This window comes from Eublepharis macularius, chromosome 5 (genome assembly GCF_028583425.1).
Source record: "Eublepharis macularius isolate TG4126 chromosome 5, MPM_Emac_v1.0, whole genome shotgun sequence".
Classification (NCBI taxonomy): domain Eukaryota; kingdom Metazoa; phylum Chordata; class Lepidosauria; order Squamata; family Eublepharidae; genus Eublepharis; species Eublepharis macularius.
This window is the reverse complement of record NC_072794.1, coordinates 59258534-59283310: the sequence shown is the minus strand read 5'-3', so window position 1 is coordinate 59283310 and position 24777 is coordinate 59258534. Positions and strand designations below refer to the sequence as shown.

General features: G+C 46.1%; 1 protein-coding gene across 1 annotated transcript in view; it reads right to left on the bottom strand.

Annotated features, from left to right (window-relative positions):
- Positions 1-22992, bottom strand: part of COL24A1 (collagen type XXIV alpha 1 chain) — a 259353-nt gene extending 236361 nt beyond the window's left edge. Inside the window, exons 1-4 of the mRNA XM_054980368.1 lie at positions 22891-22992; positions 21324-21382; positions 20698-20762; positions 15252-16567 (exon numbers count right to left, since the gene is read on the bottom strand). Coding sequence (XP_054836343.1) covers positions 15252-16567; positions 20698-20762; positions 21324-21382; positions 22891-22992 — 1542 coding nt within the window. The remainder of the gene's footprint in view (positions 1-15251; positions 16568-20697; positions 20763-21323; positions 21383-22890) is intronic.
- Positions 22993-24777: the final 1785 nt, after the last annotated feature.

The window sequence follows — 24777 nt, the reverse complement described above, 5'->3', positions numbered from 1 at the left end:
TCTTCACAAGGATGGAATCATTCTAATAAGGATGTATTAAAATTAATTTGAATTTCACAACTTACCAATTTACTAATAACTTTCACTGAAACAGGTGTCCATGACAGAAAAAATGCTTTTTTCCAACTACATTTAGTTAGGAAGCTGACTTCCTATTTGTAAATGCCTAATCTGGCCACTGTGATCCATGCCTGAATAACCCGAAGGCTAGATTCAGGTTACGTGTTCCATGAGGTTGCTCTCAAAGACAATTCAGAAACTGCAGCTGATACAAAATGTGACATCCCATTTATAACCCAGATTAGCAGATGTTACTCCTATTCTGAAGTCTCTTCACCAGCTAACAGTTTCCAGGTTCAATTCAAGATGTTGGTGCTCACCTTAAAAGTCCTTCATAACCTGAGGCCCACATACTTGAATGACCACGTTTCCCTGCATGTTCCTGTGCAGCAGTTTCATCCCTCTTGGCAAGATCTACTGTTGGTACCTCATTGTCTAAAGCACATTTGGCAACAGTCCGGGCTTAAGCCTTTTCTGTTGGACCCCGATACCCCTAAAACAGTCTCCCAGAAGAGGTCGGGCGGATCTTACCCTCCTAGCTTTCCAGAAAGGCTGCAAAAAAAGTTATTATGCAGAACTCTGGAGACAGCCTAAACCTAGGAAATGAGGAATACTTTGCTGGTGGGGGCATAAGGCATTTTAGGTATGTTTTTAATGTTTTTATATCTGCTGTTTTAACATTTATTTTGCCAAATTGTTTTAATACTGTTACCTGCCTTGGGTCCTGAGAAGCTCAGGGGAAAGGTTGGCATATAAATATTTTAAATAAATATATAAATACCATCTACATTTTTACATTTGCCTCCATAATACAACGGTAAATTTATCAATGGGATGTTAACACAATTTTGCTCCAATACCTACCATAGCATAGTAGTAGAGGTATTATTTAACTTGGGCAATAGGTTTCAGTTACATAGAATAGAAATAAATGGTTACATCTGGTAAAAACAGCCCACTCATCATCTTATTATTTTACAAAGTTGAAATTGAAAACTTTGGCTTTCTATTCTATTCTATTCTATTCTATTCTATTCTATTCTATTCTATTCTATTCGAGTCCTGTTTGAAGCAGTTTACATTTAAACCACATCACAATATTAAAAACAAGCCATTGGACATAAACAGCATAAAATCTTTACATAAAATGGAAGTAGAGCATTTTAAAAGCTGGTAAAATAAAACCCCCTATTAAATACCTGGTGTTTTGGCCTGGAATCTAAAAGAAACTACAGTAGGTACCAGGCAAGCCTGAAGAGAGATGGCATTCCGGAGGTGAGATGCCACCATAAAAATGTCACATCTCTAATCGCCACTAGCTTCACCTCTCAGAGACCAGGGCTTGAGAGGCAAGTCTTAACTAGGGATGTGCGTTTCGGCATTCTGAATGCCGAAAGAATGCCGAAACAAAAGTGTTTCGGCATTCTTCAAGAATCCCGAAACGTTTCGGGGAATGCCGAAACGTTTCGGGATTGCCGAAAGAAAAACCCGAAACGTTTCGGGATTCTTTCGGCATTCTTTCGGCATTCGAGAATCGCCATTTTGATTTTGCTAGCCGTTTGCCTTAGCAAGCGGCTAGCAAAATCCTGCTGGAAGCAAAGGCTTCCTGCAGGCTCTTAGAAGAGGGGAGGGGGGGAGAAGGAGTGAATCACTCACTCCTTCTGTCACCCCCCACCCCTCTTGCAAAGGAGGATAGGGAATCCTGCTTTGCCTTGCAAATGCAAGGTGCAAGCATTGCATTGCACTTTGCATTTGCAAAGCAGCAGAGATTCCCGCCAAAACTAACAGGTAGGGGAGGGGGAGCAGGAGGAGGGTGGCTCTTGGAGTGTGGGTGGGGAAAGGCAGGGGACTGGGGACTTTAGGAGTCACCAATCCCACTGCTGCATTCTCATGCCAGCCAATAGATTTAAATCTTTGGCTGAGGCTGCAGCAGGGGATTTAAATTTGGAGCAAGACTGTCTGGAACACTTCTGTTGCTGCTGCTGCTGAGCTGTGACCGAGAGAGGAGAAGAAGAGAGACTGCACCTGGAGCCTGGAGGACATCTGCCTGGAGGATCAACTGTGCTGGACATCCTGAGAGGACACCTGGTAGGCCTTTTTAAATTTTTTGTAAATTTTTTTGATGCTGGGCAATGTGCTGCTGTGGCCTGCCTCTGCAAAAAGGTGTTGCAGTTTATTCTTGGCATGGCCTGGGGGACAGGTTGGGCAGACAATGTTTGATGGTGGGGTGGGGGTTTCAGCATTGGTTGTTGTGCTTGCCTTCTTTAAGCTTGATCCACTGTTTTAAGATTAAAACAAGAGTGTGCCAGCTTTGGGCCTACACAGGCCAGAAGCCTTTCTTCTGGCTGGCTCTCACAGTTGTGCTCCACAATCTGGAATGGTGTGGCTTGCTTTTCTGTGTCTGGTCCCCTGCTTGCAAGGATTCCCAACAGGCTCCGTCCTGATCAACTGTGCCAGCCTGTGGGCCACACACAGGTATGGCCTGGGGGACAGGTTGGGCAGACAATGTTTGATGGTGGGGGGGGGGTTTCAGCATTGGTTGTTGTGCTTGCCTTCTTTAAGCTTGATCCACTGTTTGAAGATTAAAAACAGAGTGTGCCAGCTTCGGGCCTACACAGGCCAGAAGCCTTTCTTCTGGCTGGCTCTCACAGTTGTGCTTCACAATCTGGAATGGTGTGGCTTGCCTTTCTGTGTCTGGTCCCCTGCTAGCAAGGATTCCCAACAGGCTCCGTCCTGATCAACTGTGCCAGCCTGTGGGCCACACACAGGTATGGCCTGGGGGACAGGTTGGGCAGACAATCTTTGATGGTGGGGGGGGGGGGGGTTTCAGCATTGGTTGCTGTGCTTGCCTTCTTTAAGCTTGATCCACTGTTTTAAGATTAAAACCAGAGTGTGCCAGCTTTGGGCCTACACAGGCCAGAAGCCTTTCTTCTGGCTGGCTCTCACAGTTGTGCTTCACAATCTGGAATGGTGTGGCTTGCTGTTCTGTGTCTGGTCCCCTGCTAGCAAGGATTCCCAACAGGCTCCGTCCTGATCAACTGTGCCAGCCTGTGGGCCACACACAGGTATGGCCTGGGGGACAGGTTGGGCAGACAATCTTTGATGGTGGGGGGGGGGGGGTTTCAGCATTGGTTGTTGTGCTTGCCTTCTTTAAGCTTGATCCACTGTTTTAAGATTAAAACCAGAGTGTGCCAGCTTCGGGCCTACACAGGCCAGAAGCCTTTCTTCTGGCTGGCTCTCACAGTTGTGCTTCACAATCTGGAATGGTGTGGCTTGCCTTTCTGTGTCTGGTCCCCTGCTAGCAAGGATTCCCAACAGGCTCCGTCCTGATCAACTGTGCCAGCCTGTGGGCCACACACAGGTATGGCCTGGGGGACAGGTTGGGCAGACAATGTTTGATGGTGGGGGGGGGGGTTTCAGCATTGGTTGTTGTGCTTGCCTTCTTTAAGCTTGATCCACTGTTTGAAGATTAAAAACAGAGTGTGCCAGCTTTGGGCCTACACAGGCCAGAAGCCTTTCTTCTGGCTGGCTCTCACAGTTGTGCTTCACAATCTGGAATGGTGTGGCTTGCCTTTCTGTGTCTGGTCCCCTGCTAGCAAGGATTCCCAACAGGCTCCGTCCTGATCAACTGTGCCAGCCTGTGGGCCACACACAGGTATGGCCTGGGGGACAGGTTGGGCAGACAATGTTTGATGGTGGGGGGGGGGTTTCAGCATTGGTTGTTGTGCTTGCCTTCTTTAAGCTTGATCCACTGTTTGAAGATTAAAACCAGAGTGTGCCAGCTTCGGGCCTACACAGGCCAGAAGCCTTTCTTCTGGCTGGCTCTCACAGTTGTGCTTCACAATCTGGAATGGTGTGGCTTGCCTTTCTGTGTCTGGTCCCCTGCTAGCAAGGATTCCCAACAGGCTCCGTCCTGATCAACTGTGCCAGCCTGTGGGCCACACACAGGTATGGCCTGGGGGACAGGTTGGGCAGACAATCTTTGATGGTGGGGGGGGGGTTCAGCATTGGTTGTTGTGCTTGCCTTCTTTAAGCTTGATCCACTGTTTTAAGATTAAAACCAGAGTGTGCCAGCTTTGGGCCTACACAGGCCAGAAGCCTTTCTTCTGGCTGGCTCTCACAGTTGTGCTTCACAATCTGGAATGGTGTGGCTTGCCTTTCTGTGTCTGGTCCCCTGCTAGCAAGGATTCCCAACAGGCTCCGTCCTGATCAACTGTGCCAGCCTGTGGGCCACACACAGGTATGGCCTGGGGGACAGGTTGGGCAGACAATCTTTGATGGTGGGGGGGGGGGGTTTCAGCATTGGTTGTTGTGCTTGCCTTCTTTAAGCTTGATCCACTGTTTTAAGATTAAAACCAGAGTGTGCCAGCTTTGGGCCTACACAGGCCAGAAGCCTTTCTTCTGGCTGGCTCTCACAGTTGTGCTTCACAATCTGGAATGGTGTGGCTTGCCTTTCTGTGTCTGGTCCCCTGCTAGCAAGGATTCCCAACAGGCTCCGTCCTGATCAACTGTGCCAGCCTGTGGGCCACACACAGGTATGGCCTGGGGGACAGGTTGGGCAGACAATGTTTGATGGTGGGGGGGGGGGTTTCAGCATTGGTTGTTGTGCTTGCCTTCTTTAAGCTTGATCCACTGTTTGAAGATTAAAACCAGAGTGTGCCAGCTTCGGGCCTACACAGGCCAGAAGCCTTTCTTCTGGCTGGCTCTCACAGTTGTGCTTCACAATCTGGAATGGTGTGGCTTGCTGTTCTGTGTCTGGTCCCCTGCTAGCAAGGATTCCCAACAGGCTCCGTCCTGATCAACTGTGCCAGCCTGTGGGCCACACACAGGTATGCTGCTTTGGCCAAGGTAACCCTTTTTGGTTGCTGGCCTGGCACTCACAGTTGTGCTCCACAATCTGGAATGGTGTGGCTTGCGTTTCTGTGTCTGGTCCCCTGCTTGCAAGGATTCCCAACAGGCTCCGTCCTGATCAACTGTGCCAGCCTTCGGCCCACACACAGGCCTGCTGCTCCGGCTTTGGTAACCCTTCCCGTTTGCTGGCCTGGCACTCACTGTTTTGCTTCACATTCAGGTTGTTTATCGTTGGTGGACCTCTTCTGGACTGGACTGCACTTGGTGGACATCGGCCTGCAGATCTCTGCGTGGAGGATCAACATTGCTGGACATCTGCACTGGTGGACTGGTAGGGTTGTTGTTAAATTTGGTTTTTGAGCTTATGTCTGCTGCTGTGCCTACCTGCGAGCATATGCTTTGGCTCTGTCTTTATGGCTTGGGCCGGGGGGGGGGGCATTTTCTGGTTGGGCAAGAGGATATTGTTTGGGGGTTAGGGGGGCCAGCATTGATCGCAGTGCCAGCTTTCTTTCATGTTTCATTTTTCAAGTTTGAGTGTGGGGTGGGCATGAACTGCTGTTTCACAGGACTAAAAAATGAGTGTGCCAGCTTCTGGCCTGCACAGGCCAGAAGCTCTGCTGGGTGGATGTGTTTTGTTTTGCTGCTGGTTGGCCCTAGCCTTTAAGGGGGGGGGGGGCTGACTTGGCTTGTGCAACGGGGCCTTGAATTTTGGGGTTGCGTGTGCGGCGTGTGGTGTTGACTCTGCTAACATTTCCAATTTTCTTGACAGCATCGTGGAGGAGAGGAGGACCAGCTGCAAGACCGCCTGAACATCGCTGGACTGCAGGACTGGTGTTAGTGTGAGCGAGTCCGGGTTGACATTTGGGTGGCCTTGGGGGTGGGTTCTTGCTAGCTTGGGAGGGGGGAGGCTCATCTTCAAAACACCACATCCACACCCCACACCGACATACCACAGATACATCGGTCCCGCTAAATAGTGTCTCTTAGGTAGGTAGGCCAGTTGGTAGGTGATCAGTGGATAATTGCCCTCAACATAATTATTAGGGAAACCGAGCCTAGTTTTTTTTAAAAAACTAAATAGGGACTCAGCAGGGAAAGCATTAGTGAGTGAGTGTTAGGTTTGAATTCTATATATATATATATATATATATAAAAATTTGTAATAGCTGTCAATAGGCTTCCCATTAGTGCCCCCATAACTAGGGTTCCACTGCCCATCTCTGGCACACGTGGTGGTGCCAGGCCGGCCCGGGCATACTAGTGTGTGAGTGTTTAAGGCTTCGTCACCTGTTATTGGGGTTTAGGGCCAGCTCAATTCCAGAGGAATTCAGCTGATTGGCAGGCTCAGGTTCCCTGACATAAATAGGGTTGCTTAAAAAGGCACTTGATTGTTCATCTCCAAGTCACAGAGCCACTAGAAACACAGATTTATAGCAGGTTAGTTAGGTCTTGAAAACAAAGTTGACCTTTGTTTTCTAAATCTTTTCTGATTAGTTAGGGTTGAATTTGGGAGGGGAAAGTATGTCAGAGAGGAAAGCGGAGAGGGGACCCGGGGGAAAGGCTAGGGAGAAATCTAGAGGGGAGGAGGGGAGGGGGAGGGGGACTGCTGCGGCAGCCCCTCCATCTGAGCGGAGGAGGCCCTCCCCTGCGCTGCTGCCGTTCACCAGCCTGGCTTCTGGTGACAGGAAGAGGGTTCGCAAGACTCTCTTTCCTGAGGCAGCTGCTGGAGGGCCACCCCCAACCCGGGTGCGTGAGGCAGGGGCTGGCACTGGGCAGGGGCCTGCTGCTGAGGCTCCTCCTCCTCCAGTGGTTGCGAGCCAGCTGCTGGAGGAGGGGCAGCATGTGGTGTCTCCTGGGATGGGCGCGGAGCACATGACTTTCCCTGCGCTCCCGCTCACCCCAGGAACCCGGAGGATGTTGGAGGAACTGCCCGTGAGACCCCCCCTGGGGCGGTCCACCCCAGTTTCCTCTGAGGCCAGCAGCAGGCCTCTCGCGGCTGTGCAGGAGGAGAGGACGCGGGAGGAAGAGGCAGAGACTGTGGTGGAAGAGCCCACATCTCTGCCCCTTCAGCCTCGTCCATCCCCACCTGCCCGGCCGAGAGTGGGACACGGTGTGTCCGGCCAGAGCACCTCACAGGAGGTGCCGCAGGGTGGTCCCGAACGCGCTTCTCCTGGGAAGCGTGGGATGCCCTTTTCCTCCGAACTCTGGAAGCACTTCCAGACAACGGAGGATCCCCGAGCAGCCCTGTGCCTGCATTGTAGGCAGCGCGTCAGCCGTGGCAAAGATGTGTGGCATCTCTCCACGTCTGGGATGAGGTACCATATGAAGAGGCACCACCAGGCGGTGCTTCTTCGGGAGGAGGGTTCGAGTGGCGCCGCACGGCCGCCAGCTAGCCAGAAGGAGGCAGGCTCCTCTGGTGCTCTCCCCCCAAGGGTACCTGCAGGAAAGGGACGCCAAGCCTCTCTCCCGGAGATGCTTGGTATGCAGGGCGCTAGTGTGCCCAGAGAGGGGATCCGGAGGGCGAGCAGGCGCATCACGCGCCACATCGTCAACATGATAGCAGTGGATGGGCAACCGTATTCCGTAGTTGAAGACTTCGGCTTCTCAGGGCTGCTCCAAGATTGCTTTCCCTGGTACGCCGTCCCTGCTCGCACGTCGTTGAGCAGATCGGTGGTGCCCTCGTTTTACAGGGCTGCCAGGGATCATGTGAAGGCACAGCTGTCCCGGGTTGCCGGGAGAACTGTGCACTTCACATCGGACATCTGGACCTGCCCAAGTGTGCAGCAAGCGTACCTCTCGCTTACTGCTCACTGGTGGGAACCCGAGTCGGTTCTGGGTGGGGGCCGGGGGGAGGTGCCTAGCACAGCTAGACAGGGAAGGATGCGAGACCGCCAGGCCGGCTACTGCAAGGCCTTGCTTCACGCCGAGGTGCTCGACGTGTCCCACACGGCGGAGAACATCGCTGCCACCTTAAGGAGACAGTTGGACGAGTGGATAGGCCAGGGACCCGCCACCGTGGGATGCATGGTGACGGACGGTGGCAAGAACATGAGGGCAGCGGCGCATCTAGTGAGCCGAGAGAGCGTCTACTGTGCCGCTCACAAGCTTCACCTAGTGGTGAGAGATGCGCTGGGGTTGGGCTCCTCGAAGGAACCCGTGGATACCCGGACCCGTGAACTCCAGTTACTTGTCCAGAAATGTCGGAGGCTCACGGGTCACTTCTCGCGCAGCGTGAAGGCCACGCACGAACTGCGCCAGACACAGGTCAGGACAGGTGTGCCAGAGCACGCTCTGATCACTGACGTCAGCACTCGCTGGAACTCCACCTGCGCCATGCTTGAGCGCTTGGTGGAGCAGCAGGCCGCACTCCACGCGTGGCTCTCCGAGCACCGCGGTGCGAGTCAGGTGGGTGAGTTCAACCGGGAGGATTGGCTCACCATCACCCAGACAGTGGAGGTCCTGAAGCCCTTCAAGGACTTCACTGTGGCGGTCTCGTCAGACACGGCGACCCTCGGTCTGGTCATTCCCCTGGTGCACACGCTCCAGAGGAATCTGGCCACCCTTGCAGACCGGGTCGCGCCCCGTGCTGACCTTGTTCCAGCGGTGCGCGCATTAGTGAGAAGGCTGCAGCAGGGCATAGCTGCCAGGCTAACTCCTCTCACTAAGGAAGAGTCATACATGTTGGCGACCATGTGTGACCCGCGCATAAAGGGCACTTTCGCCGAGCGGGACGGGAACCTCACCCAAGCCAGAGACGGGCTCTGCTCTTGGGTGAGGCGCAGGCAGGCCAAGAGGGGACGCCTGTCGACAGGGGGGACGCAAGAGGGGCCCTGCCGTGCGGGTCCCTCTGACGCCCCCTCTGCGCAGGCCCCCCCCGAGGCCACCACCGGAGTGCCGATGGAGATGGAGATGCTCCGGTGGGCCCTCGTCCCCTCTGGGGTCGTGAGGACCGTGAGAGAGGATCCGGCGGAGGCGATGGTCAGGGACTACCTCGCGGAGCCCTGCGAGTCGCTCTCCACCGATCCGCTCAGCTACTGGGCCAGGAAGGAGTCGGTCTGGCCGGACCTCTCCCTCGAGGCGCAGCGGCTGCTCTCATGCCCTCCGACGAGCGTGGAGAGCGAGCGCGTCTTTTCACATGCGGGCGACATTGTCGGCCCACATCGCACTCGCCTTCTCCCATGGAGAGTCGAGCAGTTGACCTTCCTGAAGGTCAACTCTCGCCTCTTCGATTTCTCAGGACTGGACTTCCAGAGTGACTGAGGTGAGCCCAACTTGTGGCCTGCATCCTCTATGAGTCCAATCCTTTGGAATCGCGCTCTCCCCTGTATAAAACCCTGTATATACAGTTAAAACCGGCCAGTAGAGGGAGGGTGGTTAGGAACCAGTGGCAAAGGGAAAACACCCAGCAATTTGAAAGCCCCCCCCCCCAGGGTATTCAAAACATCTCCCATCACTGAGACATACCCTGTGGGACCAAATTTATTATGAAAAATAATGCCCCAGAAACATGGATTGCTACTGGAGGGAGAAACAGGTTAGATAGGGATTGCTTAGGTGTTTTTATCAGATGAAATCATTGTAAAAAAAATTGTAGAAGAATTGTTGTACTGTTTTTTGAAAGTTGATGTTCTGTTCATGTAAAAAAAAGGAAAAAAAACCAAAAAAAAATGTTGTGATTATGTTTTTTAAAAGTTGATGTTCTGTTCATGTAAAAAAAAGGAAAAAAAAACCCAAAAAAATGTTGTGATTATGTTTTTTAAAAGTTGATGTTCTGTTCATGTAAAAAAAAGGAAAAAAAACCAAAAAAAAATGTTGTGATTATGTTTTTTAAAAGTTGATGTTCTGTTCATGTAAAAAAAAGGAAAAAAAACCAAAAAAAAATGTTGTGATTATGTTTTTTAAAAGTTGATGTTCTGTTCATGTAAAAAAAAGGAAAAAAACCCCCAAAAAAATGTTGTGCTTATGTTTTTTAAAAGTTGATTGAATGTTCATGTTTAAAAAAAAAAATTTGATGTTAATGTTGGGTTTGCATGGTTGGGGGATGCGGGAAGAGTGGTGGATGGGCACCGGCCAATGATGATCTCTCACAGATGTTCCCAGGTAAATTCTGAGGCTGGTGTGGGGGTGGGGGGAGACCTCTGCAGAACTGCTCCAGAAATACCATTGTCCAGTGCCTTGGAAGTGCCCAGTTCAGCTTTGTGTGTCTGAACTGAAAGCACAGCCACAGGAAATGACATAGGTTCTGCTGGACCCTGTTGCAGTGGTTCCCCCCCATTAAGTCGTTTTATGGAGGGAGAGTTGTATTAGGCTGGTAGTTATTATGATCATCTTCTGTTTCCATGCCCTGTTGTGCCCGCTCACTATGTAACCTGTTGTAATGTTCAAAACTTTACTGTTTGTCCATTTCAAAAAAAAAATTGTGTTTAAGATTCTCTGATGTGTAGTTAATTGTGTTGTGTTGTGCTATGAGGGACAATAAGTGTAATATGTTGTGATTTGTTGACCACTTGTAATTTGAAAATGAGAAAATAAAGGTTTTTTAAACTTAATGATTGTGTGTCTGTGTTCCCTTCTTTGATGGGAGGTTGGTTCCCAGCATAGGGAACAATGGGGCAGGCTGGCCAGCCTGTTCCTGGGGTACTCGGTGTGGGGCAGCTGAGGGTGGTTTTGGTTCTGAGAGGGGCTGAGTGGAGGATTTGGGTCTGTGTGTGGCAGCTGGGGTGGGGGAACTGGGTTTGTGTGGGGCTGTAAGGAGTGGACTATGGGGGATGAGAGCACTGGTCGTCCCTTTTGCCCAAGTAGGCCCCTGCTACTGTCCTGGTGTGGGCTTCCATGCCTCTATCAGTTGCTGGCCCTCCTTTGCCATCTTTTTCAGAAATTTTCCTAGGGCTGCCAAACTCCTGGTTGGGCTTGAGTTCAGGTTAGAGAGAGTAGTTCCCTACAGATAAACTGGCTGCTTCCAAGGGCAATCTCTTTAGAGGGCAAATGCGGACCATGGATTCTGGGGGAGATCCCTACTCAGATTTTCCTTTGCACAAGTCCCACCCCCAAATTGCCAGTAACTTCCAAGGCCAGAGTTTGCCACCCCAGAGAGATCCCGTTCCCACCCTCTTAGCCTTGGCATGAAAGTTGTAGCCCCCATGGAACGCTTCCAGGTTCCTGATTCCAAGCCCAATGACACCAATGTAAGACAATCCAGACCTCCATCAAAAATGGATTTTAAGTAGCAGTGGGATTGGGCTGCATTTCAGTCATTCACATATCTGGTTGTGTTCCCAAACATTTAGCTTATGGTTTTTTAAATCGGCGTATGGCACTTAAGGACACTTTTAAATGGTTCTAAAAACATATTTTTATTATGAAGTATTTAATGTGGCATTGATCAAGGGCAGGCCTTTTGGCCAAATGAGCAGTATCAGTACAGTAAAATTTAGACAAAGCTCATAGGAGGAAAAAGCATTCACACTGTGAAGTGGGAAGAAAGTTTCAATTTACATGTACCATGGACTCCGAAAAAGACATGTCCAGACCAAATCAGGCCTGCTTTCTCCCTTGAAGATATCAATTGATGATAGTGCTTATGTCACATCATGAGAAGACAAGGTTCACTAGAAAAGACAATAATGCTAAGAAAAATTGAAGGCAGTAGGGAAAAGAAGAATACCCTAGATGTGGTAGATTGACTTCGGTTTGCAATACATGGACAAGGTTTTTGGGATACTGTGGAGCTCAATATAATTCTAAAGTACACCACAAGTGATTTGAATGCATAAAACATACAGACACATACACATAAAATGTATATACCCCCTCCCCACCAAATTAAAGGTTTATCTTATGCCCCGGTTTTCTCCCCCATGGGAACCTAGAGTGGTTTACACATTGCTGTTCTCCCTTGATTTGTTTCACCCTCATCACAACCAGGCTAACAATAGACAGCTGCTCCATGCCTCACATTGGAGTGACTCCACCGATGGCCTTCTTAGTTGTATGAGGGGGTGGAGGGGGGGGGAGGAAGGAAACAACGCACTCCTGCCCACTCTATCTGGGGCCTAGGTTGCCAAATTGCTTGGCCTTGGCAAGGAGCCAGTGGTGGGGCGGCACTGGTTCTGGGGCCCCGTCAAGAACATTTGTCCAGGGCCCCAAAATCACCTAGACTGCCTCTGGAAAACACAACACAATTGTTTACTTAGGCTGAGCCAAGAACATCCATCAAGCCTACAAGGCACAGAATCAGAGTCTGCCAGATTCTAGACCAACTCTCTAGCCATTGCACTACAGTGGATATCTAAAAATTGTTCATACCCCCACCAGCAACTTGAACATTTTTCTCCAAAAGGCACACAACTTGGCTGGGTCTCAAAAAGGACTATGATGCATGGGCCTGTCAATGCATACTGGTACTAAGGCTCTGGCCGGGGGGAGGGGGGCATTGTGCCAATGCCACCCTGGCTTTGGAAGGGGACAGTAAAATAGAAGAAATAATCTAGCTTCAGTGCCTCCCCCCCTTCTCTCTCTCTCTCTCTCTCTCTATAATGTGAGTGAAAACATTACTATACCATCACTGAAGCCTACAGGATACATAGGGTCTGTTCACACACGCATGATCATTTAATGGCAATGCTCTGGCATGATGATGTCTGTTCTAGGAAGTGATGTGATCATCACACAAGGCTGGGGAGCACGCACAATTCACAGCAGGCAGATTTGGGCCACAAGGGATCCTGCTTTGGCCTGCAGGGCCCAAATCAGCCCACTGCAAAGCACAGGCATACTCTCAGGGCAGCCAGATGACATCAGTGACATCACGGCAGCAGCCCCTGGAGCGTACCTTGAAGGCTCATTCACTGACTTTCCCCCTTCGGGGTGATAGGTGAGAGTGGGGGATCCCCCACCAAGGGGAAACGGATCCCCAATTGTGTCTGAGGTTGTGGAAATCAAATGGGTCATATATTGCTTCTGTCTTTGAGGGACTTACATGCACATTATATTTAACTCCAGATTTCTTGATTGTCAAGGAATGCATGTGGTGGGGGGTGGGGGGAAGGGTGGGAGAAGGGCCCCTGAGGGTGAGGGTGGCATTTGGCATGCAAAATGCCACCCCTGGCAAGACAAGCCTCTCCCAGCTGTCAGTGGTAGAGATGAGAGCAGAGCACCCACTTGGGGAGGCCATGAAATGGCCCCCCCAAGTGGGAGCAGGCTGAGCCTTGGTGGGGGGATGGGAGGAAGGGTGGGAGAAGGGCCCCAGAGGGTTGGGGGGGGATTTTGTTGCAGTGGTTCCCCCCCATTAAGTCGTTTTATGGAGGGAGAGTTGTATTAGGCTGGTAGTTATTATGATCATCTTCTGTTTCCATGCCCTGTTGTGCCCGCTCACTATGTGACCTGTTGTAATGTTCAAAACTTTACTGTTTGTCCATTTCAAAAAAAAAAATGTGTTTAAGATTCTCTGATGTGTAGTTAATTGTGTTGTGTTGTGCTATGAGGGACAATAAGTGTAATATGTTGTGATTTGTTGACCACTTGTAATTTGAAAATGAGAAAATAAAGGTTTTTTAAACTTAATGATTGTGTGTCTGTGTTCCCTTCTTTGATGGGAGGTTGGTTCCCAGCATAGGGAACAATGGGGCAGGCTGGCCAGCCTTCTCTGCGGGTGGTGGGGGGGTCAGGGGGGTGGTTGTCTGTGTGCCAGGGCAGGTGCTCTTTCCCAGGGACGATTTGGCACTGCCACCATTGTGGCACCCCTTGTCTGTGCAGAACTGCCCTGGGAAAGAGAGTTTAGGGGTTCCCAAAAGGGGAGGGCAGGCCAGCCTGTTCCTGGGGTTATGGTGGGTGTGGGGCAGGTGGGGGTTGATTTGGGTCTGTGAGGGGCTACTGGGGGGATTTGGGTCTGTGTGTGGCAGCTGGGGGGGAATTGGGTTTGTGTGGGGCTGTGAAGGGTGGACTTTAGGGGCTGAGAGCACCTACTTGGGGAGGCCATGAAATGGCCCCCCCAAGTGGGAGCAGGCTGAGCCTTGGTGGGGGGTGGGAGGAGGGGTGGGAGAAGGGCCCCAGAGGGTTGGGGGGCATTTTGCATGCAAAATGCCACCCCTGGCAACACAAGCCTCCCCCAGCTGTCAGTGGTAGAGATTAGAGCACCTACTTGGGGAGGCCATGAAATGGCCCCCCCAAGTGGGAGCAGGCTGAGCCTCGGTGGGGGGTGGGAGGAGGGGTGGGAGAAGGGCCCCTGAGGGCTGGGGGGCATTTTGCATGCAAAATGCCACCCCTGGCAAAGGAAGCCTGCTTCTTCATTTTTTCCCCATAGGAAATAATGAAGAAGATGCTCCTTTATGGGAGGATGGGGGGACCTGCTTTGGGGGGCCATAACATGGCCCCCCAAAGTCCAATCTGTCTGAAACTTGGGTGGGTGTTAGAGAAGGGTTAGAGGAAGGTCCCCACCAATTTTGGGCTTATTTGGTGGGAAAATGCCTCCTCCAGGCGTCCTGAAAGACGGAGGCATTTTCCCAGCAAAAAAACCCGAAAGAATCCCGAAAGAATGCCGAAATAATGCCGAATCCCGAATCCCGAAAGAGATTCTTGTTTCGGCATTCGGCTAATGCCGGTAGAGAATCTTGTTTCGGGTAATCCCGAAACAAGAAAGCCGAAAGTTTTTTCCTTGCACACCCCTAGTCTTAACCGGTAAGCTGGGCAGTATGGATACTATGAGAGGAGACAGTACTTCAGGTATCCTGGCTCCAAGCCATTTAGGGCCTTAAAAGTAAAAATTTGCACTTCAAATTGTGCCTAGTAACAGATGAATAACCAGTGCAGATTTTTCAGCATAGGGATGATACAGTCTCTGTAACAAACCCCTGTCAACAGCCTGGCTTCTACATTTTGGACCAACTTAAGTTTCTAGACCATTTTCAAAGGCAGCCCACATACAGTGCATTAAAGTAATATAGTTTATCAACAGACTTTTTCATATGGAAACATTCAGTCATGCAAATCTCTTCACCTGCAGCTCCAGCCAAGGCTTACCACCCTAATGAGAACTAAGTCTTAGGAATTCAGATGAAGGCTTGTAGCATTCAGGCACTGGTATTTCCTTAATGAAACAGGCCCTAGTCTCAGTTTCTCCACTTCTACATATTCTTCTCTAGAGAAAGTAAAACTACGACAGGGTACCTGCTGACAGTTTTCAAATCAACAGAATCAACAGCATTATCACAGACTTTAAGAAAAAGGTGATTTCCTATATTTCCAGTTTAAGCACTGAAGAGCCAAACTGAGATTCTAGGAACTGTATCAGCACATCCTGAGGGAATCATAATGTAGCATGAGCAATAAACAAGATAACTTACTGAATGTCCAAGGTCCCCTTTAGGCCCTCTCAGATTCTCCATTTCAAACATTCTCTCCAATTCTTCATAGTCATAATCATAATCATCAATGTCAAGTTCATAACTGCTTTCTGCATTGTAAGTGTCATCAACCTGAAATGTATCTTCACCCCAAGGACCAAGATGGTTATTCAAAGGCAAAGAATCAGAAGAAGCCCTATATAACGTGTTATTTAAAATTTGCTGCATCTCCACAGGTTCGTGTGAATATTCCTTTGACGTGTTTTTCACCATATTTGCGTTTTTAGTCTGCTTTATGGAAAACAGCAGAGGTGGGTAATTTTTCCCGCTTGTATTTTCTGTGGCATTTCCAGTAAGGTTTAGCAGTAATTCTGTTTGTGTCTGGGGTCCACTCTTCCTTTTGCTGACATCTTGCTGATGAATTTTTGATACACTGTCAATTTGTTGGCCATTCTGCTCAGGCATAATTTCCAATCCAGTAACATTTCTTAAGCAAAGAGATGTTGGGACAGGTCGAATCTCTGCAAATTCTGGCAGTACGTGGACTGGTGCAGAGCTGTTGACATAAAGGTTTGAGACTACTTTACCTGCCTTTAATGTCTTGTAATCGAGTAGGGTTTCTTCATCCAACTGTTTGCTTGAGATATTTAAAAGCTCTCCAAGTGATGTTTCTGGAGGTGTTGGCTGAGATCGGTATGTATCCATTTGGCGACACTGTTGTTTCACATATTTACAATAGTTTGCTGAGGCTTGTGCAGAAGGGATAATATCCAGTTGACATATTACTCCTTCAAAGTTGACTGAATGGGAGTTCATCCTTCCTAAGGTAAATAAACTATGTGAATCAAACTGCTTTATTCTAGAAAAAGTCTCTCTTGTGAAGTGCTTCCTTCCACACTGAGCAAACAGGGACACTGTTTTTTCTGCAACATCAATAGCGAATGAGTGCCATTGTTCATCATGAATGGTATAACTGAAATATATAGACTGCTTCTCTCCAGTGTGCACCATTATCTTTCTTGGTAGCAACTGAACACCAAACTGCAGTCTGTTTTTATTTCTAATACTGAAAAGAAAGGCATTGTTTGCTCTGTAAGAGCGTAAACTAATCAATACAGTAAACTGAGAGCCTAAGCTTGATGTTATCACTTGAGGGATAGGAACCTCAATGGCAGCATCTCTGGACAAAACAACTCCTGAAGAACTTAGGAGAACTCCCTGAGGTAATGAAGCACATGACAAAGGCATTACAGTCCCTGTTGATGGATGGTATACAGCTTGCTCCCTTAGGCCTAAATGCTGAAGAACATCTATGCCTGAAAAAAAGAGAGAAAAAGAATTGAGAATTCTATGTTTCTGAATATAATTGACATGAATTGATGAACTGATCATGAACCAGTAGTTTCTTCTGAGAACTAATTAACTAAGGATGCAGTCCTAAGCACGGTTACTAGGAAATAAGTTCCACTGAGCACAAAGATATTTACTTCTATGCATATATGCTTAAGATGGCAGTGTAGGAAGACCAACGGGCTCATAAGGGTGTAATTTTGCTTAGGATTGCATTGCAAGTCACCTCAAAATAAAACCTGCACAGTGGAATGCAAATCCATGACAGGTTCTCATTATCCTTTCAGCTCAAAAACATTAATCTCCCCAAAAAATCTTTAAAAACTGGGGGGGTTCTTTCAAAATTTAAGAAAATTATTTTAAGGAAACTTTTCACAAAATCATTCTTTTGCTTTCAGGAAACAGTTAGATCTTACAAAACTGAGGGTTATCCCCACCATTCAAAAATCTTTCTTTGGCTTTTCGGTAGCTATCCTCATAGAGGGCTTGAATTGAGGAACTGGAGTATGCTGTGCCTAGTTCCGCACTATCCCTTTCTCTACAGCCCTTCCTGCCTGATCTGTGTGGCTGGTGCCAATGCCAGGGCTATTGGGGGTTCCTAATACTGTACACTGTGTCTTGTTCCTCTGTGTCCAGCTGGGTCTATGGTTGGGGAACTGCTCCCCTGTGCAAGAAGTATAAGTTCTAGTCCAGCTTCTTCTTTCTGTTTTGCTGCTTACTGACCTGTTGCTGGCCAAAATATGAGCCTTGCATCCTTACCAACATCCCCCTTTGAGGGATCTGAACCCATAGCTCCTCTTTACCACATGGATGACATGGATGGCACTGAGCTACCGAGGTGCTGACAGGTATAGGTTCTGTGAACATCCACTGCTACCTCTATCCTATCCTGAAGGAGGAACTAAAGACCTTCAAACTGCTGGTGGGCCAGGGGCTGCTGCTTCTACACAATTTAAGACTTTGTCTTGCTGCATGTTTTAACTTTCAGGCTGGTTTTCCTGGTGCAGTTTTTTATGCTGCTTTTATTATTTTACATAGCAATACAGTTTTCAGTGCTTTTATAGTAATGTGTGAATTTATTGAGAAACTACTTCAAACAAGTTTTTGGAGATAGCAACATATATTAATTAAATAAAGGGAACTAGGAACTAACTTCAGCATCATTTAAAGTATGATGGTAAGTAGTTCTCATCAGGATCTTCTGTCTCCTTCACTCAGAGTAAGCAGATACTTTGAAGAAACAAATTTTGTCAAGCACTTTCACCTTTTACATATTGCAAAGAAAGCAGTCCTTATTCAGCAACACAAAATTGTCAGTTCGCCAAATTTTGTCCCAGGAACTATAGGGGTAGTTTAAAATATTTATATATTATTTATGAAAATCTTTGTATACCACCTTTCCCCAACCCATCTCCAAAAGGGGCCCATGTATATACATAGAATAAACACAGCTGCGAGAGGACTATGGAATATTTTTTAAAGTTGTGAATGGCCAAGTAGCCAGAATTAAAGCCAAGATAAAAGCCAAAACTAAATGAAAAGAGTCCTTGGCACAGAAAGACTTCTACAGATTTCACAAAAAAATTAAGTTTCTTTTTCCAGCCTGCCTTCTCTGTTTACCAAAGATCTTACCAGCATATGTTAAGAACAGACACAGCTTGGCTTAGTTTCTAGCAAGACTACACATACACTCACAAAAAGCATGAGACTTCCCTGGAAGAATTTTTAAAATTGGCACTGAATATATAAACCTGACTGACTCTACATCTTGAAAATTAGTTACACACCTTGCAGTGATTCTAGTCATGTTCAGAGTGTGCAATAGTGCCAAGTTTATAAATGGCAAGCTGCCAGCATGGTCCAAGGCACAGGAAGACATATCACTAGGGAGGAAAAATTACACATGTGCCAATTCCTTGGGATGCTCGTCCTCAAAACAATGCATTTATCTAAACTATGGTCTAATCTGTAATAACTGCAGAGCCTTGGTCATGGTACAGTTGCAAAGCTCCATGCTTAAGCTAGTGAAAAATCACTGTTACAATTTAGCTAAAATTAAAAGGTCAACATCCACCAAGCATGATCACTTCTTAGCTGTGTTTGTTCACTTGATGTTGAAAGAGACAGGAAATTAGATACCCTCTTAATAAAGACATCTCAAGTTAATAAAAGCTAATTTGTAACTTTTGGAAACTCTGTATTTCACTATATGCAACTAAACATATATTTATTCAGGGCATATATCACTCCAATAAGCAAAAATGTTGTGGCCTGAGGTGCTATATACTGTGTTATGAATTACAAAGCAGAAAAAGACCTTTCTGATTTATTTAATTATTTGCCCTCTTTTAACAAATCAAGACGGCCTTTGTGTTGAACATGCATCTGGCAAAGTGAAACTTCAAACATTCCATTTTAAGGTTTTGGGGTACTGTGACATATTATTATAAGCATCTGTTGAGTATGAAAACAATATACCCAGTACCATTTCTGTATACATTTTAAAAGAAAAAGTGTGACTATATTGATTTACTATATTTTTGCGTTTGTACCATGGATACATTGTTTCATGCTTGGATCCTAAGCCTTGCTTCCACTTGTGATGTATCTCCTCTGTTGTGCGGAGGGGGGTATGCTCCACTTACTAGGCACTTTGTGACTCAGAGAAAGCCACTGGTCTTGTGTGAGTGAAAGTGCCTAAAGCCAGATAAATCTCTCAGCTTCTGCAACAGAAGAGGGTACAACATAGTGCAAATGGAAGCAAGCTTTAGGATACAAGCCTCATTTTTTTACTTACTCTAACTTTTAAGTAGTGTTCTGATTTTAGAGAAAGCCACAAATTTTGTCTGCTTACTTCTGAAGCCACTATAAAAGTGAGGCTACAAACAGTTTTATCCATATAGAAGTAATGATTTCTTCCTCTCAAGAAAGAAAAGTAAAGGAGAATTTTGGGATACCCTCAACAAGACTTCACTGATAATTTGCCTCTTTGAGGGGAAAAAGTGAGCAATATTTCTCTGTAAATAGAAAAATAAGGCACTTGCTCCTGAATAACTCCTGCACAAGGTGCTATAGCCAAAGCTTCTCTTGGGGCATATTTTCCAAAACTGTGCCATTTAAGACTGCAAGCAGAATGAATGAAATTCCGTATCAAAAACTGTCCACACACAGGGTGCTAGATGTCAAGGGAAAGAGTTCTTTCCAGCTTACACATCTTACAAACTTACAGTGCAATCCTAAGAAGGGTTACTCCACTCTAAGCCCATTGAAGTCAAGACTGGAATAACTCTGTTTAGGACTGCACGGTTAGTTTCCTATGGCAGTATTTTTGTTTTCATAGAGGAGCATATAAACATGCAAGCTTTGATCATATGTACCTTGAGTTAGGCACCTTGAGTTAGACTGGTTAGGGATCCTGTGATTTACTATCAGCATTCACAGGCAGTATAGTCCAGAAACAGTTTCAAACATGCTACCTCTACTTCTGAAAAGTGATAACTGTCATATAGATTTTAAATTGAAAATCAAGATAAAGTACAATAAGTTCAAGATGGTAATATCTGCCTTTCATTAGTATCATGTTATATGCAAACAATGAAACCATAACCCTGCTTTCTTGATCTAAAAACACAGGAAAAATATGCCGAAAACCAAACGTCACTTATTTGCATTAGGAACACAAGTCTAGACCAAGTGCTTATTGTATGCATTGGCTTACTCTGGAGAGTCCCTAAAAGTGCAAAGGTAATTCAGCCTTAGTTTGCCACCCCCAAAAACACCCACATGCAGTGAAATCACAAGTAAAGTCTTTACAATGTACAAGACTTTCCTTTTATAGGAGCTTGCCTAAATATGTAAGCAATTCATACAGAGAAAATCTGAGTAATTTTGAAAAGGTCATCTTTCGTGAACTAGTTTCTTAAACTTTTGCACTTGTAACTCTATCTGACATTTGAGTTAGTAGCCTTTGACAAACAGATGTTCAGGTCATTACAACAAAAGCTAAAATTACTTCTCTGCCCTGCCCCATACTTTTATTTCTTTTTCAGGGAAGATAATTTAAACATTTTATAGTAAAATGAGGAATTCTTCTCACCTTCTTCTTGTACGTGTGTAGCACCCACAGCTATACATGCTGCAAGTAAAAGGAAGAGGGTTTTCCTAAAACAGAAGGGGGAAAATTTAAGTCACATTGGCAACAAAGTACATCAATATAGAACCCCAGAATACAAAATACTTCATTTGCCATCCACAGAAAGACTCTTACTTTTTAGCAGCGTTTATAGGTTTTCCATAGTTTGCTACTTGTTTTGCAAGAAGATCATAGAAGGAAGCAGTGGTAGATGACAGGCCAAATCTCCATCACCATCATTCTACATGTTACACAACCTGTCAGTAAACTATTCTGTGTTTTCTATAGGGGCTTTTCCATCTCCACCTATATATCTGATCTTTATTCTTCCCGTCTCATTTCTCCCTTTGGGGAAGTAGGATTAGTAACAGATATGGCTAGCAATTGTCTCACACATCCATTGGTCCTCTGCAGAAACACACATGGCAGGAGGAAGAAGTGATGTCAGAGAACAAGCAAAGCTGATTGGCCCATCCATACTTTGCCTCTGCCTTTCTCCCTCAACTCTCTGACATAGGGGATGAAAAAGAGAGAAGGGGGGGGGGAGAACGTGTCATTACACAAGTAAGAAACAGAGAAACTGATTTTACCTTCCTAATTTTTCTATTTGCCTACAAGCATGGGTATGCCTCACTGTTCCTGAATCCCTCTAGAAGTGAAGAGAAAAAATTACATTAGAGTAGTGGTTCTTAAACTTTTTTGTCACAGACCTCTTTGAGAATTTGTTGAAAGTTATGAACCCCCTCTCCAGAAAAATGCACATAAAAATATACATACAAAAATTTGCATACACTTTATTTTAATTAATGGCCACTTCCTGAAAAAAACTGAAGTAAATCCAAATTGTGCAAATAAAGCAAAAAGTAAGGGCTGCTTTTATTTGGCTTGAATAAGAAGTTGAAATTGTGGAGTGGTCATTGGCATGGCAACATGTATGTCATTTCTGACATCCAATCGATTTTGACTTTTCATTCTGACGCCAACAAGAGCTGAAAACCCTCTCACAAAGATACGTAGTAGCAAACAGAATCAGAGCTCCCATAGCTCGCTTTGCCAGACAAGGGTAGGCTTGTGTCAAAGAACATCAAAATTCACAATGATCCTGTTATGCCTCAGGTGAGGTGAGCCACCTTACACTGCCATCACTCTGGGATTTAGGGTCCCTTGGGAAGGCCCAGAGTACCCTCCCAACCTTTCTGACCTCCATAGCTTGGCCAATAAACAGACGTGAGGACCCAGCAGAGTAACAACAAACAAAAGGATTTATTTGCAAGGAGGTCAGTTAATATCAAACAAACAAGCAACCAAGGTGCATTAGCAACAATAGATGCGTGAAAGCAAAATAAACAAAAGGCCCTAGCGCAACTGAACTCACTGTCCCACTGTCTGCCAGGCCTGTCTTCTCACCCTACCTGGATGAGGGCCTCTCCCCCCTAGCAGAAACCTCCTCTGGCCTGCTCCCTGGGAGAAAGAATGCAGGCTTTTTTCCTCCCAGACTTATATAGCAGTAGATCCCCTGTGTTCTGATTGGCCAAAAAAGGTGCCAAAACGGCCCAGGGGCTCCTGGAAATTGTAGGCAGGCCTACTCCCACTGCTAACAGGCTTCTGAGGCCTTGCTAGGCCTTCCTGGCACAGCCAGATCATGACAGACCTGTTGTAAAAAAGACAAATATTCATAATCTTAATCTCAAATATCCATAATCTTAATCTTTAATTCCTATCAACAGATAAGTATGCTAGATGTCATAACATGGCAATGATGATGATTGTATGCTATGTGACCATGCTACCCTATACTTGTTTGGAGTGAAGCAACATCTTAATAGCATATTTTGACATGAAAAGATCTTTTCCCCTCAAAAACAATTTTCAAAGAAACTGAAAGGAAACTGAATTTTTATTTTTATTTTTAGTCCAGTTCATGGACCCCCTGAAGCACAGGTTAAGAACTGCTCCATTAGAGTGAGGCAGAGGTGAGTGGAGGAAAAGTTTTCCTCACTGTATTTGCTCTCCCCACTTTATGCCTCGAGGTTAGTGAATGGCACTCCCCATGTAGCACTCTCCTGGCACCTGATTTGGCATATAGACTACCACTTATAAGTGATGATTCAGATCTTTCCCCCCCACACACACACACACCAAATAAAAGAATTTTACACATAAGAGACGCTTGATACAATTCTCCAAAGCAGCCTCACATTTCACAAAGTAGATCTTTACACAACCATGAGAAGAACTGCCACTTCCGACTGTCTCCATGCTGCTACATCTAAATATTAGATATTCTTACCAGAGAGTAATTACTTAATAATATAAGAACATGAGATAGTTGTATGTGGGTAGCAGTGTTGGTTTGCAGTGGCACATTAGAGACCAACAAGATTTTCAGGATATGAACTTTCGAAAGTCAGAGCTCCCTTCTTCAGATGCAAGTATGAACAGAGATCCTTGGGCTTGTATATCCCAGTATGATAGACTCCCATTCACTCCCCCCATTGTAAGGCAGATTTTCCCACCAAAATTCAGTTTGCCTGCTTTTGCTGAGTAGCCCCAAGTAGAGTGTTAATGTTTGAGGATTGAAAGTCTGTGTGTCCCACCCCGACAGTCAGATATAATTTTGGCTTTTTAGGCCTGTCTAGGAACTTGATGAGGAGAAGAAACCCTCTTCCTTTTTATTGGAAATGGCACTGAAGAATGTATAATGTTCAAAAGGAAATAACTTTATTTAAAAGGCAGAGACTGAATAAGTGTAGTCAGGGAATGAATGTGCTGAGGTAAAATTGTGTTGGTAGTACAGAATACACTTCAAGTAACAGGCAAAATAGTTTCACTGAAGCTTAGTTTCTTATAAGTGAGAGGTGTTTTACTTAATACTTTAGTTACAGCACAAATTTCCTGGAGTCAGTTTAAAAACAGTTTTTAAACAGTTTTTACACCATTTCTAAATACTGTTTAGAAACACTGTTTAGAAACTGGGCAAGAATTAATCTTCTTCTCCTAAGAAGATATAACCCTTCCTCTTTTGGCTTGAAAGGGAGTCTCAACCTACTATCCAATCACTTTTGCCAAAATACACACCAAGTTCTATGGTGTCTGTGTCAAGCAGGCTTCAGCTTATGCTGACACTTATACTAAGAATTCTTAAATAGAATTCCTCTTCAGAATTCTATTCTTCTCTCCCCTCACTCCAGAGGAAACCTGTCGATCTTCCCAGTCAGACTCACTCACAAACTCTTTCTCAACAATCCTGTCAGAAAACCAACTGTCAGCTCTTTAGCCGGGTTCTAACTGACCACTCAGAGAGGAGGGAGAAGCCTGTCACTCAAGCTTTCTATTTCAAGCAAGAGTTAACTCTTTCCCTCCCAACTCTCTGATTGCTGCACTTAGAAAAGCTGCTTTCAAGTGCCATCTGTCACACCCAGCCCAAAGGTAGGTGGGATAAGGAAAGACATCAAGATGCAAAGGTAGCTTGATTAAATGGGAGGGGTGTAGCAAAGGAAGATGTCAGGATAGAATGGTACAATGCAGCTTAATTAAAGCAGAAATTAGCATCTGTAGTGAGATAAAATCACTACCACAGACTAACACGGCTAACTTCTCTGTAGTGAGATAAGAATCCTAAATCTCTATTCAGCTTGGGAGGGAGGGAATTGTTACAAATTTGTGAATGAACTCCATTTCAGTAATCTCACATTGTAATCTTTTCTTGAAGTTTCTTTGTTTGAGGACAGCCACTTTTAGGTCAGCAGTGGAATGTCCTAAAACATTAAAATGTTCTCCCACTGATTTTTGAGTGTTGTAATATCTAATGTCAGATATACGTCCATTTATTCTTTTGCATAAGGACTGACCTGTTTGTCCAGTATAGAGTGGAAGGGCATCGTTGACACCAGATAGGATTGGAACAGATGCAGCTGTAACATAGATCTTAGCTGTAGATGATGGATTGTTTGCTGTGTTTAGGAAGGTGACTAGAGGTGTGTAGATACGTTTGCCAATTGGTAGGTTTCTGGTATAAAGTGGTTCTTAAGCATCCGTTATGTA